The sequence below is a fragment of the Lithobates pipiens genome, unplaced genomic scaffold (assembly GCF_037356315.1).
Source record: "Lithobates pipiens isolate NorthernLeopardFrog02 unplaced genomic scaffold, aLitPip1_a1.2 Scaffold_22, whole genome shotgun sequence".
In the NCBI taxonomy this organism is placed as follows: Eukaryota; Metazoa; Chordata; class Amphibia; order Anura; family Ranidae; genus Lithobates; species Lithobates pipiens.
The window spans coordinates 19,967,744-19,984,833 of record NW_027507784.1 but is presented as its reverse complement, the minus strand read 5'-3'; the positions used below and the strand labels follow the sequence as shown (position 1 = coordinate 19,984,833).

The 17,090-nt window shown below is 43.7% G+C and overlaps 1 protein-coding gene across 1 annotated transcript in view; it reads left to right on the top strand.

The window, feature by feature from the left end:
- LOC143925622 (uncharacterized) overlaps window positions 1-17,090 on the top strand; it is a 51,118-nt gene that overhangs the window by 16,451 nt on the left and 17,577 nt on the right. The window contains exons 3-4 of the mRNA XM_077450091.1: window positions 9,421-9,693; window positions 11,023-11,235. Of these exons, the coding sequence (XP_077306217.1) occupies window positions 9,421-9,693; window positions 11,023-11,235 (486 nt within the window). The remainder of the gene's footprint in view (window positions 1-9,420; window positions 9,694-11,022; window positions 11,236-17,090) is intronic.

The following is a 17,090-nucleotide window of genomic DNA, read 5'->3' as shown; positions in this document are numbered from 1 at the left end:
CTCATCGTGTGTGGTCAAGTCCGTTCATGCTAATTTTGAACGGACTGTCTGTCGGATTGTCTGACGAACTTAGTTGGGCAGACAATCCGCCCGTGTGTACGCGGCCATATATATACAATTTTATTTTTGTCTTTTGCTTTTGCTTTTGTTTTTTTCCTGTTGGCATAATAAAAACTTTTAAACTTTTATTCCTTGAGCGAATATGTTTTTTGAGCAAACTTTTTGAGCATATTTTTTGAAAAAAATACATTTTTCTGAAGATACTGCACTATGAGACCCCTTTCATTATTATCTTTCTGAGGATCCCCTGGCACAGTACTACCTGCTGAGAAAAAACTAGTCCACGCATTAAGGAAGGTGATACAGTTGGAGAGTGGAGGTTTGCTGGATGTGCCCCCTTTTTCGGACGTGCCCACCTGTGGAACAATCAGACCTCGCACCGTGCAATACTGAAGGCTTGAATGCCCCGTGTGGGCACATAGTTTTGGTGAGTGGGGACCTGAGGGGGTGAGCACGGAAGTCACCTGAATTTCTTCATGTTTTGAGCACCAGTCACTTTTATCTGCTATCATTGGAAGTTTCTGAAACTGAAATTTCACTTGGACTGTATTTATCCTGGACTGTTTTTTGCCCTGTGCTCCTCTAAAGGATTGTTTTCACTGTCTGTGTAGGACGTTTTTAGTAATCTAATTATGTATTCAGTATAACCGCTGCACCTTCTTTGACATTTTTTTCGCATTCTTTCTGCACCTTCTTTGCACATCCTTTGCACATTTTTTGTGCAAAAAAATTTCTAAGGGGGCTCCTTTAATATAGGAGCTTCTTTGGAAAAGTTTTTGGAATTTTTTGCACTTTCGCACACTAGTGCACACTTACTGCTAATTTTTTGCACATAATATATATTATTTACTGTACATACACATACCCGTTGCACAGTTGTCTGCACATATACATTAACCTTTTTATACATATATATATATATATATATATTGTATTTACGGTATATTGAGCACAGTCACATTTTGGCATTTACTTAAGATTATAGATTTTACAGCGGCACGCACATGTGGTTTAACCAATATTGGAGTACCTTTACTTCTATCTTCTGAAACTTTATTATTGTTAATTTTCTTCTACTGGCCACACGTCTATGTAGAATTTGGACACAATTGTTTTTTCTTTCTCGTTAGAGGCACTTATACCCAGTATCTCTATGTAGCCCGTTTTGGACATAACTTTATATGAAATATCTTCTACACAATTTGGGCTGTTCGTGGCAAATTCGAAAAGCCGCGGAACACCCTGTACAAGTCTATGGGAGAAATCTAAAGTGCTAATTTTAAAGGCTTATATGCAAGTTATTGTCATAAAAAGTGTTTGGGGACCCGGGTCCTGCCCCAGGGGACATGGATCAATGCAAAAAAAAGTTTTAAAAACGGCCGTTAAAGTGAAACAATAAAAGTGTAATATTCCTTTAAATTTCATACCTGGGGAGTGTCTGTAGGAATATTACACTTTTATTGTTTCACTTTAAGCATTATTAAAATCACTGCTCCCGAAAAAATGGGCGTTTTGCATTGATCCATGTGCCCTGGGGCAGGACCCGGGTCCCCAACACTTTTTATGACAATAACTTGCATATTAGCCTTTAAAATGAGCACTTTTAATTTTGAACGTTTGAGTCCCATAGACTTTAATAGGGTTCTAAAGTTCACACAAAGTTTAGGTCCATTCGCAGGTTCTGGTGCGAACCGAACCGGGGGGTGGGTTCGGCTCATCCTTACTCTTGATTTTTTAAATAATAAACATGTTATATTCACATGCTCTGTGCAGTGGTTTTGCACAGAACAGCCCCTATCCTCCTCTTCTTGGGTGCTCTTCCAGTGCTCCTGGGCCCTCCCCCTTGCTGAGTGTGGCTTGATATGGGGGCACTCGTGCATGCTCCCTCCCGAGTCCTGCTCTGAGTGTCCATAAGACACAGAGCACTGCTTGGCCCTGCCCCTTGCTCCCGCCTCACTCTCTGTGATTGGTTGTGAGCCAATGGCTCACGCTACTGTATCCCAGCCAATGAGGAGGTAGAGGCTCGGGAGAGACTCTGCTCCCATGAACATCACTGGATCAAAATGAGGCTCAGGTAAGTATTGGGGAAGCTGGAGGGGTGGGTACATGTATGACCACTTTAACCACTTAAGAACCGCCTCCAGGGCCGTCTTTAACATTGTTTGGACCGTGGGAAAAAAATTTCTTAGGGCCCCCCTCCCCCCATGCAATTTCGCTCTCCACCTTCTCTGAGACATACAATAAATAGCAGCTAGACTTAATATCAGTTTACTGTATCAGATCAGGCAGCGATTGCGACTGGTTGCCAGAGGTTTCAGCATATCATTACTGCTTACTGACTGGTTGCTAGAGGTTACAGCACTCCTTAAGGCTGACTTATTAGTTGCTAGAGGTTACAGCACATTTCTGCTTGTTGATTGGCTGCTAGAGATTGCTGTACAGTAATACTGCTCACTGGTTGCTATAGGTTACAGCACATCTTCTCCTCACTGCAAGGGGGCATGATAAACCTATGAATGCCGCCTTTATTTACATATCAATGCAGTTGGCCTCAGCTATTTACATATGCATGTCACTGCTATTTACATATTAATGCCGGTATTTACATGTAAACACAGGTCTGCAGGTGAGTCACCTGTACACAACAATAGGGCAGAGCTGGGCAGCATTAGTAGCAGCACTTCACACTGAGATATCAGGACACAGCACAGGACTTAAACGTCAAGGGACAAGGGAATGTAAACTGGGATAGTTGGCAAGTATGAGGCAGCTGCTTTGGGCCCCACAACAATGACAGGGCCCAGGGCAGCTGCCCCTTTTGCCCTGCCTTAAAGACGGCCCTGACCGCCTCATGTAAATATACATAGTTTTTTTGAAGAGGGATATCTCGTTAACGGCAGCAGCTGCTGCCACATCCGAGGTATCCCTCTTTACAGGAGGCAGTCCTGTGTACGATAGCGGTGGTCTCCGTGGTGGGTTTTCCTGCAAGATCACTGTTATCGGCAGTGGGAGAGGTGCCACCCCCCCTCCTGCCGCTCTCCCGTGCCCTCTGCCGCTTACCGGAGCCGTCGGTAGCAGCGGAGGCGATCGGGTCCTTTCTTCTGCTCGGTATGGAGACGAGTGAGGCTAAGATGGCCCCCACTCGTCTCTATACCATAGGAGGGCGGAAGCCCCGTCAAAACTTCACTTCCGCCCATACCTCTTAAAGGTATATTTTTTTCAATGTCATTTTTTAAAATGACATTTTTTTTTTATTTTTTTTATTGCATTTAAGTCCAAATATGAGATGTGAGGACTTTTTGACCCCAGATCTCATATATAATATAACATATCCATTTATTTATTTATTTATTTTTAAAGTGTAACAATAAATAAAATCAAGTAAAATAAATAAGAAAAAATATATATTTTTTTAAAACCCCCCCGTCCCAATGAGCTTGCGCACAGAAGTGAATGCATATGAAAATGGCGGTCAAACCACACATGTGAGGTATCGCCGTGATCGGTATAGCGAGAGCAATAATTCTAGCCCTATACGCTCCTCTGTAACACAAAACATGCAACCTGTAGAATTTTTTAAATGTCGTTTATGAAGATTTTTGAGGGTAAAAGTTTGACGCCGTTCCACGAGTGGGCGTAATTTTGAAGCATGACATGTTGGGTATCAATTTACTCGGCGTAACATTATCTTTCACAATATAAAAAAAAATTGGGCTGTTGTCCTATTTTTTTATTTAAAAAAGTGAATTTTTTCCCAAAAAGACCGCTGCGCAAATACGGTGTGAAAAAAAGTATTGCAATGACCTCCATTTTATTCTCTAGGGTGTTAGAAAAAAAAATATATAATGTTTGGGGGTTCAAAGTAATTTTCTAGCAAAAAACATGCAAACGCCAAATCTGAAAAAGAGGCCTGGTCCTTAAGTGGTTAAATATTTAGTCTAGTCTAGGGGTCTCCAAGCTTCCCAAAAAATGGCTAGTTTACCAGTGGTAGACTGTGGCCAGTGGTAGTATAAAATGGCCCAATGTCAGAGAGAGAGTCAAAAATGCCCCATGATTGGTTTCACAGGGGGGGGGCAGTACCCAATCATTGATCTTAGTGGGAGGAATAGTGCCCTATCGTTGGTATCAGTCAGAAGAATAGTGTCCCATCATTGGTATTAGTGGGAGGAATAGTGTCCCATCATTGGTGTCAGTGGGAGGAATAGTGTCCCATCATTGGTGTCAGTGGGAGAAATAGTGTCCCATCATTGGTGTCAGTGGGAGGAATAGTGCCCCATCATTGGCATCAGCAGTGGATGGAATAGTTCCCCAAGGGCAGGGTAATGACAAAGCAAAGGGCCACATCCACCCCCAAGCTGCAGTTTGGAGACCACTGGTCTAGCCAACAATAGAACTATGTGCTGATTCAATTCATTAAATAACTGGAGTATAAATTAACTGAGAATTGGGAACCTAGACCATGCATAAAAAAATCAATTTTACAGACACTCCCAAAAATAAGAATTGTACCCACCTAGAGCCACGTCATGTGACCCTGCAGTCCCAAGTCTTCTCTCCTCTTCCGATTACATGAAGAAAGGTCACCTGTCCACCTGTGCATCCATAAGTACCTGTTGGGTGACTTGGAAGTAGCCTGCAGCTACAAACAAGTCAACCAAGTCCAAATTCCCGTGAGGGGTTCCCTGAAGTAACCACAGCTATCCCTTAGACATCCTCATGGAAAGCAGATATTTCCAGGGTTAGGCCTACACTTGGGAAAGCGGGTCAACGCTCACACTCATGCTGCGTACACACGACCGGACTTTGCGGCAGACTAGGTCCGACAGGATCAGTCCGTCGGACAATACGATCGTGTGTGAGCTAGTCCGACCGCTTTTTATAAAAAAATCAGATGGACTTAGAAATAAAACATGTTTCAAATCTATCTGACGGACTCAGTTCCAACGGACTAAAAATCGGGAAAACCGTTCGGCTGTGTGCTGGTCCGACGGACAAAATACGATGAAAGGGCAGCTATTGGTTACTGGCTATTGAACTTCCTTGTTTAGTCCCGTTTACGTCATCACGTTCAAAATGAACTGACTTTCGAGGGAAAGTCAGTGAGGGACCTAGATTGTGGCCTTAGGTCATCATATCTTGTTTTACAGGGTGAGGAAACAAACATACAAATAGGTTAGCAGAGGATGGGAGAGGCTCATGTTTGGCTGGAGATGAGCTCTAAGCCCTTGTACACACGGTCGGAGAATCCGTCGGAATGTGTCCTATCAGACCGTGTTGTCTGATAATCAGACTGTGTGTGGTCTGCATTGGACTGATTCCGTCGGAATATCCATCGGACCCAATTTTCCAACTTGTTGGAAATATTTCCCGACCAACTGGTTCGATCGGACATACTCCGATCATGTGTAGAGAATTTTGATCGGACAAAGTGCCACGCATGCTCAGATCAAATTCCTACACCAAAGCTATTGGCTACTAGCCTGAATGTAGTCCCATCGTAACGAAATTACGTCATCACGTTCTGAAAGATCGGATTTTTCGACAACTTTGTCCGACCGTGTGTATGCAACAGTTTCGGACAAAATCCGATGGACAAAATCCGACGGATTTGGTTGTCTAAATCTCCGACCGTGTGTACAGGGGCTAAGTGGTATTTGATCACCTCTGCAGTTTTTATTGTTTGCGCTATAAACAAAAAAAAGACCAACAATTTTGAAAAATAAACAATATTTTTTACTTTCTGCTATAAAACATATCCAATAAAGAAGATGTAAAAAAAAAAAAAAAAAATCTAATTAGTTCATCAGTTTAGGCCAATATGTATTCAGCTACATATTTTTGGTAAAAAAAAAAAAAATCCCAATATATTGATTGGTTTGCGCAAAAGTTATTGCATCTACAAACTGTGGGATATTTTTATGGCATTTTTATTTTTACTAGTAATGGTGGCAAGCAGCGATTTTTAGCAGAACTGCGACATTGCAATGGACAAATCGGACACTAAGTGACACATTTTGGGAGCCAGGGACACTAATGCAATGATTAGTGTAAAAAAAAATGCACTGTCACTGTACTAATGACACTGGCAGGGAAGAGGTTAACATGGGGGGTGATCAAAAGGGTAAGTGTGCTCCTAGGGAGTGATTTCTTACTGTGTGGGGGAATAGCTTAACTGGAGGAAGAGAGAAATCCATGTTCTTGTTTAGCAGAAAAACAAGATTTTCATCTTCCTCTCTGACAGAACAGCGGTCTGCCTTGTTTATATGGGCAGACTGCCATTCTGCCTCTCCTGTCAACGATTGGCAGGTCCAAGCAAAAAGCTGGAGCGGGACGCAATCAAGAAGCCACAATGTACAAGAACATTGTTTTGAACAGCCGGGCCGCCCTGCTGCAGTAAAGGTGCGATGGGCGGTCCGGAATTGGTAATGGCTTTGTGCAATGATGACATGACCAAGATGCAGTCTCCTCCAGACATTTTCTCTGCTTGAGCACTAATTTTAACAGCTGTCGATGCTCCCGAACTCCCCCAGTCTGTTATGATCTACCCAGTTTGCTATAGTTTACCCAGTCGAAAACAATCTATCCTGTCTGTCATATTCCCCCCACACTGCTACAGTATTCCAAGTTTGCTACAGTCCACTTCAGTCTGCCACAGTCCCTACTGGTCTGCTTTAGGTCTCTAAGTCACTGTTCAAATCTCCACAGGCTGCAAATGTGCATTGCGCTTGCATTGCCATTAAATGTTAAAGTGCGGGTACCCTGTGCACATTTGACATGTGTTTTGCCGCATGACAAACGTGCTGCAGATGCACCAAACGCATTGTAAAAAAAAATGCAACGCTCCAAAAAAAGTGCAGATTCTTTGGGACGTTTGCCAGGCGTAGTGAATGGGCTGCCATATGTGTGAAGAATTTGAAAAATGCACAAAAAAAGCAAATGGGAATGCAAGTTCCCACTAAGCGCAATTGTGAATCCAGCTTCAAAGTTTGCTACAGCCGTCACAAGCCTGCTAAAGTCTCTACCAGTTGGCTCCAGTCTGATACCAGTTGGCACTGTTATGATTGGCCAGCCTTGTCTGCTTTACAGGCACCTGACCACCTGTGCATCTATAAGTACCTGTTGGGTGACTTGGGAGTATCCTTTAGCTACAAACAAGTCACCCAAGTCCGAATTCCCATCAGGGGTTCCCTGGAGTAACCACAGCTATCCCTTATGCCCCGTACACACGACCGGACTTTTCGACATCAAAGATCCGACGGAACAATTCCGGCAGACCATTTGATCGTGTGTGGGCTGCAGCGGACTTTAGATTTGTAAAAATCTGACAGACTTTAGAAATGGAACATGTTTCAAATTTTTTCACCGGAACTCCGCCGGACCCAGTTCCTACCGTGAAATCCGCTTGTGTGTGTGCTAGTCTGACAGACAAAAACTGACGCGAGGGCAGCTATTGGCTACTGGCTATGAACTTCCTTATTCTAGTCCGGGCGTACGTCATCACGTTCAAATCCGTCGGACTTTGGTGTGATTGTGTGTGGCCAAGTCCGTTTATTCGGAAAGTCCGTCAGAACTCTGCCCAAAGTCTGTCGGACCTAGTCCTTCGAAAAGTCCGATCGTGTGTACGCGGCATTAGACTCCATCCTCATGGAAAGCAGATGTTTTCAGGGTTGGGCCTACACTTGTGACAACCCTCACACTCGGAGTTACCTCTTAAAAAGGGGCCAAAATGGTTCAGAGATCCTAGATGACAAGTCACTGGTGGAGTGAAGAAATCTCAGCCCCCCAGAGCCTCTTTACATAGAAGGAGGAGGAGGTGGAAGAGCTAAAGAAGAAAGAAGAGCAGTGGTGGAGGGAGGAACAGGTGGAAGAGGAGAAAGAGGTCACATTATCAATGTTTAGCGTGTGGCAGCACCTCAACCTCTCCTTATAGGCTTGTCTTTCATTTTTTCACCAGTCTTTATTTGGAGAATGGCCGTCCATGACCTATGTAGAGGACGCTGGGCTTTCTTCACAAGTCCCACCAGATTTTTCTTTTATAGTGTGACTGTCTCAGATCTCACTCTAGCCAGTGAAAATAGGACAAGATCACAGATCTGAGATTATTGGAGCACTGCTATGAGAATTCTTGAGCTTTAAACATTTGACTGCTTTAGGTAATATCGCCTGAGAAAAGGGGAATACCGCAATCCTGGCTGCCGTCCTCATACCTTTAAAGTGGTTGTAAACCCTTACAACACACTTTGACCTACAGGTAAGCCTAGATTAAGGCTTACCTGTAGGTCCAAGAAATATCTCCTAAACCTATACGGTTTAGGAGATATTTGCCGTAAGACAGGCACTGCTGTCTACGGCACATGCGGTGCACTGAGCGCGCCGTGGTCAACGCCGATATGCCACGAGGACTTTCACGAAGACTAAACAGATCAATGCTTGGGAAGCTGACTTAGGAAATACATTTCCAGACGATCAATGGACGACAGCTTTTCGCGAGATCCAAAATGCCTCACGCTCCATCAGTTACTGGGCAATGACTATCAGAATTATCAATATATGGCAATACACCCCTTGTAGATTGTCGAGAATCTTTCCACACACCTCAAAACTATGCTGGAGGAACTGCGGGCAATCAAGCCACTTACTCCATATGTTTTGGGAATGCCCCAACCTAATAAGTTTTTGGAACCAAGTATTCCAACTCATAACTTCCCTCACGTATATCAATACTCTTCCTAACCCAGCTTTAGCGATCCTACACATAGGTATTGAAAAATTTCCTTACAATATGAGGGCGGTAGTTTCCAACATTCTCCTGGTGGCCAGATCCTTGGTTTTGCAACATTGGAAAACTGCCCTGACCATAAACATCACAGACCTGACCAAAGTAGTCCACCACCAGCACTACACCCTAGAGCGAGCATTAGCTATTAATACTTTAAAATGCAAGCAATTTGATGCAATCTGGAGTATCTGGAGTGCTAAATACCGGAGGTTTTAAGTTCTGTTGACAACTCGTTCTTTGTTTTATTCCCACTGTTTCAGTGTTCGAGATGAGATTGTATTCTAATACCTTGCAAGATAAAACTTGATTTGTGCAAAAAAAAAAAAGTGGGAGGCACATATACAAACTGTTGTAATTCCTACACCGTTCACCTGATTTGGATGTAAATATCATCAAATTAAAGCTGAAAGTCTGCAGTTAAAGCTCATCTTGTTTGTTTCATTTCAAATCCATTGTGGTGGTGTATAGAGCCAAAAAGATTACAATTGTGTCAATGTCCCAATATTTATGGACCTGGCTGTATTTACTGATAGCAGTCAGATGTTAACATGCTTTCTATTTTTTTACATTTGTATTTAAAGTGGAACAATATAAAATTGGAATCTTCTCCAGATCGGATAGAAGTGAATACTCCTGGTTGGTGAAGTTGCTCACATCAATGAATTTCTGTGGTCGGTTTCTGAGTGCCACGCCGTATTATATAGCTAACTATCAATTCGAAAAGTTCAAATGTGATGTGTCTCAGTGCACATTCGGTATATTATATCATACGCAAAACAGTGGAAGGATCAATGTGACCAATGTAACGAGTTCTCTGTATGACGAGGAGCTGGAACATCTTCATGAAAAACTTGGTAAGAGATACATTATTATGCAAATGAATCAGCACTTTTAGTGTTTTATCTCATTTCCTTCTTTTGCCCACAAAGTACAAACTAAATTATTACATCATTAGTCGTAGACATTTGAGAAAAAAAAAGTGCATCCATAATACACAGTTAACATTGTGGCAATCTCCTTTAACCACTTCAGCCCCGGAAGATTTTGCCCCCTTCTTGACCAGAACACTTCTTGCAATTTTGCGGTCATGCAATGCTGTACCCAAGCGAAATTTGTGTCCATCTTTTCCCACAAATAGAGCTTTCTTTTAGTGGTATTTGATCACCTCTGCATTTTTTATTTTTTGTGCTATAAACAAAAAAAGAGTGACAATTTTGAAAAAAAAAAAAAATTAAATTGTTAACTTTTTGCTATAATAAATATCCCCAAAAAGTTTTTAAAAAACAAATTTCTTTATCAGTTTAGGTCAATATATATTCTTCTACATATTTTTGGTAAAAAAAATCGAAAAAAAATCACAATAGGCTTATTTTGATTGGTTTGCGCAAAAGTTATAGCATCTGCAAACTATGGGAAATATTTATGGCATTTTTATGGCATTTTTATTTTTTACTAGTAATGGTGGTGATCTGTGATTTTTATCGGGACTGACACATTGCAGCGGACAGATCAGAAACTTTTGACACATTTTTGGGACCATTGACATTTATACGGCGATCAGAGCTATAAAAATGCATTGATCACTGTATCTGGTCACTGGTAGGAAATGGGTTAACAAAAGGGGGTGATCAAGGCGTTAAATATTTGTTCCCTCAGTATGTTCTAACTATGTGGGGATAGTACTGACTGGGGGAGGATACATATCATTGTTCCTACTTAATAGGAACAAGCGATATGTCTCCTCTCACCTGACAAAACAGGGATAAATCCCTGTGCTGGCTCTCATTCCCACAATTGCACCTGCCGGCCACGGTGCATTGGAGCGGCGGCTCTTAAAGGAAACAATGTTTCCATACAATGTTTTGCCCAGCGAAGCCATTCTGCCGACGTATATCGGCGTGAACTGGTTGGCAGGCGGTTAAATATGAATTGTATAATGCAATTTGCATGAGTGTAAACTGAAATATTAGTAATATAAATATTAAGCTGACAGTCCCACAGAGTTCAGGAAGGTTGAAGGAGTTGTGAACATCCAAAGAAAAAAAAAATGATGGCCTTGGGTAAAGAAGTCCCAACTAATGGGGCGGGTTTATAAAAACTAGAAGAAATCTTGTTGCAATGAAGCTGGTTTGTGTTTCTAGAATTTGACCGGTTGGGACCAATGACTTGTATCCCGTCTACAGGGAGGGACAATGTGATTGTGGTGATTGATGATCTGGAGGAAAGCACAGATCAGGTGAAAGATCAGATCCTGAAGGAGCAGCACAGTATTAAGGAATGGGCCCGGGATCTTTTTATTTTTTGCCAAGAGGAAAAAAAAACTGATCCACATATCATACCACATATCATATCATATATGGAGGAAAAGATGAAGCGTTTGGAAGCCATGATAACAGGTAAAAATCACACATTCTGGTCATCTGAGTTGTGATTTAGAACTAATTAATAAAACTCAACTTTTTTAGCACAGTATCTAGTTCATTTTCACTACCAACAACTCCAACTACTTTTTAAAACAGACATTTACAGAAGACGGGCTGCAGTCTGGTAGATGTGCCTCTTCCCAGATCTATTGTCACATCCTGTGCCACCGATGCTGTAGAAGTGTCCATAGATGATCGAGGGAAGATGGATGTCTCAATATGGTCACTGGCTATATAAATGCTAATGTGGAGTTGATGGTTGGGGATATCTCCTTCCCTCCCCGTTGGCTGGAAATATTACAAGATCCAATGCATGTTACATACATGCATAGTCACACAATATTGGCATTTATAAAGATTTCTTAAAGGTTATGGGTACATAAAAAAACAAAAAGAAAAAACTGTAATGCAACTAATAATAAAAGCTAAGTATGCATTGGGCCTTTCATCACATCTATATATCATATTACAATAAACTATATACCGCTGTTCATATCAGTTTGATTCCAAGTAATTTAAATGATAACCTTAGTATGTCCATTTGACGACCAACGATGTACCGTTGAGGCTGGGTTCACACTATTGTGAATTTGATGTGGTTTTCCCCATATCCAATTCGCATGACAGGAGATTCTCCGGAGCGGTCCCGGTATGATTTGCACAGGGGTCCCGCGCGTCTTCTTGTCCGTTTCAGGCCCGAATTCAGCGCAAAAATTTGAACTGAAATGGAACCTTAAACCGTGAACGGGGACCCACTGATGGGAGTCGCTCCGTATGGCAGTGTGAACCCAGCCTGAATGATCATACTGGTATGCAGTGGTGACTGGTGCTCAAAATCTTTAGGGGGGTGCAAACAAACTGAAAAATACAAAAAAAAAACATCAATTGTAGCCTCAGTGTGCCATCAATTGCAGCCATTGTTCCCATCAAATGCAGTCACTGTGCACATCATATGCAGCCACTTGTGCCCATCATATGCAGCCACTTGTGCCCATCAAATGCAGCCAATTGTGCCCATCAAATGCAGCCACTCGTGCTCATCAAATGTAGCCACTCGTGCCCATCAAATGTAGCCATTTGTGCCCATCATATGCAGCCACTTGTGCCCATCAAATGTAGCCACTTGTGCCCATCATATGCAGCCACTTGTGCCCATCATATGCAGCTACTTGTGCCCATCATATGCAGCCACTTGTGCCCATCATATGCAGCCACTTGTGCCCATCAAATGTAGCCACTTGTCCCCATCAAATGTAGCCACTTGTGCCCATCAAATGTAGCCACTTGTGCCCATCATATGCAGCCACTTGTGCCCATCAAATGTAGCCACTTGTGCCCATCAAATGTCGCCACTTTTGCCCATCATATGCAGCCACTTCTGCCAATCAAATGTAGCCACTTGTGCCAATCAAATGTAGCCACTTGTGCCCATCAAATGTAGCCACTTGTGCCCATCATATGCAGCCACTTGTGCCCATCAAATGCAGCCACTTGTGCCCATCAAATATAGCCACTTTTGCCCATCATATGCAGCCACTTGTGCCTATCAAATGCAGCCACTGGTGCCCATCACATGCAGCCACTTGTGCCCATCATATGCAGCCGCTTTTGCCCATCAAATGCAGCCACTCATGCCCATCAAATGCAGCAACTCATTCCCATCAAATGCTGCCAGTTTTGCCCATCAAATGCTGCCACTGTGGCCCCAGCCCACCTGCTGTCTGCCCGGCACTTACTCCATCTTATTGGCGGGTCAGGCAGCGGGTGATGGCGGGGAGCTGTGGGACAACTCCTGTGTCCTCCATAATTACCTCTCCTCTGTTCTTCCATTTTGATAGGTGTCCAATGAGAGTGCCTCTGCCTTCAGCCAGTCAGGTAAGGGGTATGAGACCCACGCTGCCTGAGTGGCGGAGAGGCGGTTCAGTGTTAGAAAGCAAATATTAATTTGATTTTGTAACACACCTGGGTAGACTGCGAGTACAATGCTCTGCGCTCACAGTCCACCTTTTTTGAAGTCTATTAGAGCCTGACATCTGGCGTCAGAAAAGGGGCCGGATGGCTGAATAGGAGGTGGATGCATGAATCTGTCCATTAGTCATAAAGGGGGTGGCTGGAGAGAGGGGGTGGCCCCGTGCGCCCTTAATGGACCGGCCGCCCCTGACGGGATGATTCCTGCAGCTACAGGCATCATCCCGGTAGAGCTGCAGGCATCATTCCAGTATTGTTTTTTTTCAGAAGTTGGCTTTTTTGTAAAAAGCAATCCTAGTGGCTAATTAGCCGCTGGATTGCTTTTACAAGCAGCAGGAAGGGTGCTAGGATTGCTTTTACAAGAAAGCCGATTGCTGGCTGAGTTAGCCATCCATGACTCTTGGCTCTCCCGTCACACCGGGGAACTTGAGAATGCAGCTGGCAGCTGACCATAAAGCTGATCAGAGACCAGAAAAACCCCATTCATCTTTGTGGTCTAAGAAACTGGAAATTATAAGCATTTCATCACTTCTGGTTTCACAGTTGTAAACAAACCCTTAGTGGTTTGAAAAAAGCATCGGAACATACTGAACTTGGTATAATCCAAAGTTTTTAATGGCAGAGGAGAGATATGGGGTCTAATAGACCTCGGATCTCCAGTAAAGAGTACCTGTCACTGTCTATTGCTCTCAAAGGGACATTTATATTTTATGTGATAACAATAAAAGTGATCAAAAAATAAATAAAGGGACAGTGTAAAAAAAAATAAAAAAAATAAAAAAAATGTAAGCACCACTGCGCGTAAAGATGCGTCGGTCCCGCACAAGCACAAACAGTGTTCACGCCACACATGTGAGGTATCACCACAAACGGCAGATTAAGGGCAGTAATTCTAGAACCAGATCTCCTGTGTAAATCTAAAGAGGTAGCCTGTAAAGGCTTTTAAAGCATTGCCTATGGATAATAAAATGTACATAGTTTGTCACCATTGCACAAGCATGTGCAATTTTAACATGTGCAATTTTAACATGTGACATGTTTGGTACTCATTGTAACATATTTTACCAAACAACTGGGTATTATATTGTGCTTTTGTGCATTAAAATTCAGAAAAGTGTATTTTTTTCCAAAAATATTGCATTTGAGAAACCAATGCGCAAATACCATGTGACCTTAAAAATTGCAACACCCTTTCTGATAGTTGGCGGAGACTTTAACCTGTCTCACTCAGTGGTGCTGGACCGTCATGCACTCAATTCAATGGCCCCACATGCCAGAGCCGTTAGGCACTCAAAATTATTTTGCCATATTACCAAACGATATGCCCTATTTGATGCAGGTCGGGCCCTGCATCCTGGGGAAAGACAGTACACATTCTTTTCCACCCCTCTCTGCATGCACTCCCGCATCAACTATTTTTCCTCAACAACGCCGCCCTCCCCGCTACCAGGGACGTCGGGACAATACCGATATCCTGGTCTGACCATGCTCCTGTGGTTATGACCCTGGACTTAGGCAACCCCACCCGCAAACCGTGCCATTGGCAGGTGAATAATTTCCTCCTCCAACACGGCCCCTCCAAAACGGAGTTAGAATCCACGCTACAACGCTACTACTCCTGACATCTCACTTTCCACTTTATGGGAGGCCCACAAAGCGGTTCTCAGAGGGCGCAGTATAGCGATTTACTCAGCCATGAAAAGGGACGCGAAAGCCATCAAACTGCAAACTGAAGGGGACTTCAGGGCCCTAGAGCTTCAACTGCAATCTTCTCCGTCCCTTTCCCTTCTAAAGAAAATAGTATGCTTACGAACAACACTCCGTGATCTCGCTATGGGCCAGGTGGAGAAAGCACTCCTCAGACTAAAACAAATCTACTATGACAAAGGAAATAAAGCTCACTCTCTGTTGGCACGCAGATTGCCCATACAACTACTCCCCACCAAATAAAAGATAGCACGAGCACTCTCCTCTCTCACCTTCGTGACATAGCGCACGCCTTTGAGGAATTCTACACAGCCCTATATAATGACCCTGAGATCCCGCATTACCCCCGTCCCCCCTGACCTGAACGACCGCTTACATCAATATTTGGAATGGAGTGACATTCCTAGACTTCAGGCCTCTGACCTTCTTTCCCTTAATGCTCCTGTCACATCAGAAGAGCTAATAGCCACCATCAAGACCCTGCCCACCCGTAAATCCCCCGGTCCAGACGGCCTTCCCTATGAATACTACAAGTCATTCCTCGCTATTCTTCTACCACATATGTGCAAACTATTTAATGCCTTTCTCAAGCTAACCCCGATCCCCTCGGACATGCAAAGATCATTCCTTACACTGATCTCCAAACCTGATAAAGATCCCTCTCTCTGTGCTAGTTACAGACCGATCGCACTCCTAAACTCTGACCTAAAAATTTTCACTAAGCTCCTTTCAATGTGTCTAAACCTGATATTACCCTCTTTGATACACAAAGACCAGGTGGGCTTTGTTCCCCTGCGTCAAACGGGGAACAATACGAGACAAATCATCGACCTAGTGGATGTGGCGAACAGAGACAGACTAGAAACCCTTGCCCTCGGGCTGGACCCTGAAAAGGCATTTGATCGCCTAGGCTGGCCTTTCCTGTTTGCCACTCTGAAACACATGGGGTTCCGGGGTCCCTTCCTATAAGCCATCCGGCACCTATACACTAACCCCACATCCCAGGTGAAGACCCCCTATGCCCTGTCATCCTTGATAGCGAATGGAACACGCCAGGGATGCCCACTCTCACCATTACTTTTTGCGCTGTGTGTCGAGCCCCTGGCTAGCACCCACACACCCAAACAGCCTGCTCTGGAACGCAAACGTGGAGGTGAACTCGGCCCAGCTTTTAGGTCCCATGCTTCATCTTAATTCACTCTGGCGCAAATTATTCCGAACCCATGCTCTAAGCTCAGAGAGATCCCTTTTAACCTCTTTTCTCTACAACTTCAGGATGTTTTCAGGTCTCACCCACCAGATGTCTTCATCCTGGGTGACACGGAACCTGTTCCCCTTTGGCCATTTAGTACATCCTTGCACGCCCAGGATGCTTTCCTTCACTGAACTCCAAAAAAAATTTGCTATACCTCGTCAGGAGTTCTACGGCTACCTGCAACTAAGACACTATGCCCAGTCATTTCCCCCGAACCTCCAATTCTCCAAACCAACGCCATTTGAGAGTCTAATGCTGGAGGGATCTGCACGTCGCGGTTTAATATCATATATATATATATCGGTTGCTGAACTCTTACTCCTTCCCTACCCAGGGTAAACACAAGTACATGCTTCGCTGGGAAAAGATACTGAGAGAGGAGATTCCAGAGGCGACATGGCAGGGGATCTGGTATCAGGCAGCAAAGAGCTCTTTTTGCACGCTCTATAAAGAAAACGCCTATAAAATACTCTACCTTTGGTACCTGACTCCAGATGTTCTCCACGCTATTCATCCCTCCAGCTCGGACAGATGTTGGTGCTGTCAGGGAGACAGGGGAACTCTATACCATATCTTCTGGACATGCATTAAGATAGTACCTTTCTGGATGGAGGTACAGTCCCTACTGTCCCGTCTCCTGGGGGTGCAGGTACCCAGAACCCCAAAATGATTCCTCCTAGGAGTATCATGCCTACAGATCCCCAAACACTCAAAAAAAACTACTAGACAGGTCTTGACAGCTGCGAGGTGTCTGGGTGCCCTACATTGGAAAAGAACTTCTCCACCCTCCCAGACAGACCTGTACACTAGAATAAAAGACATAGAGCTGATGGAAAAATGACAGGACAAACTGGAAATACACGATCGAGTCTGGGAGGACTGGTACAGACGAGAGGCC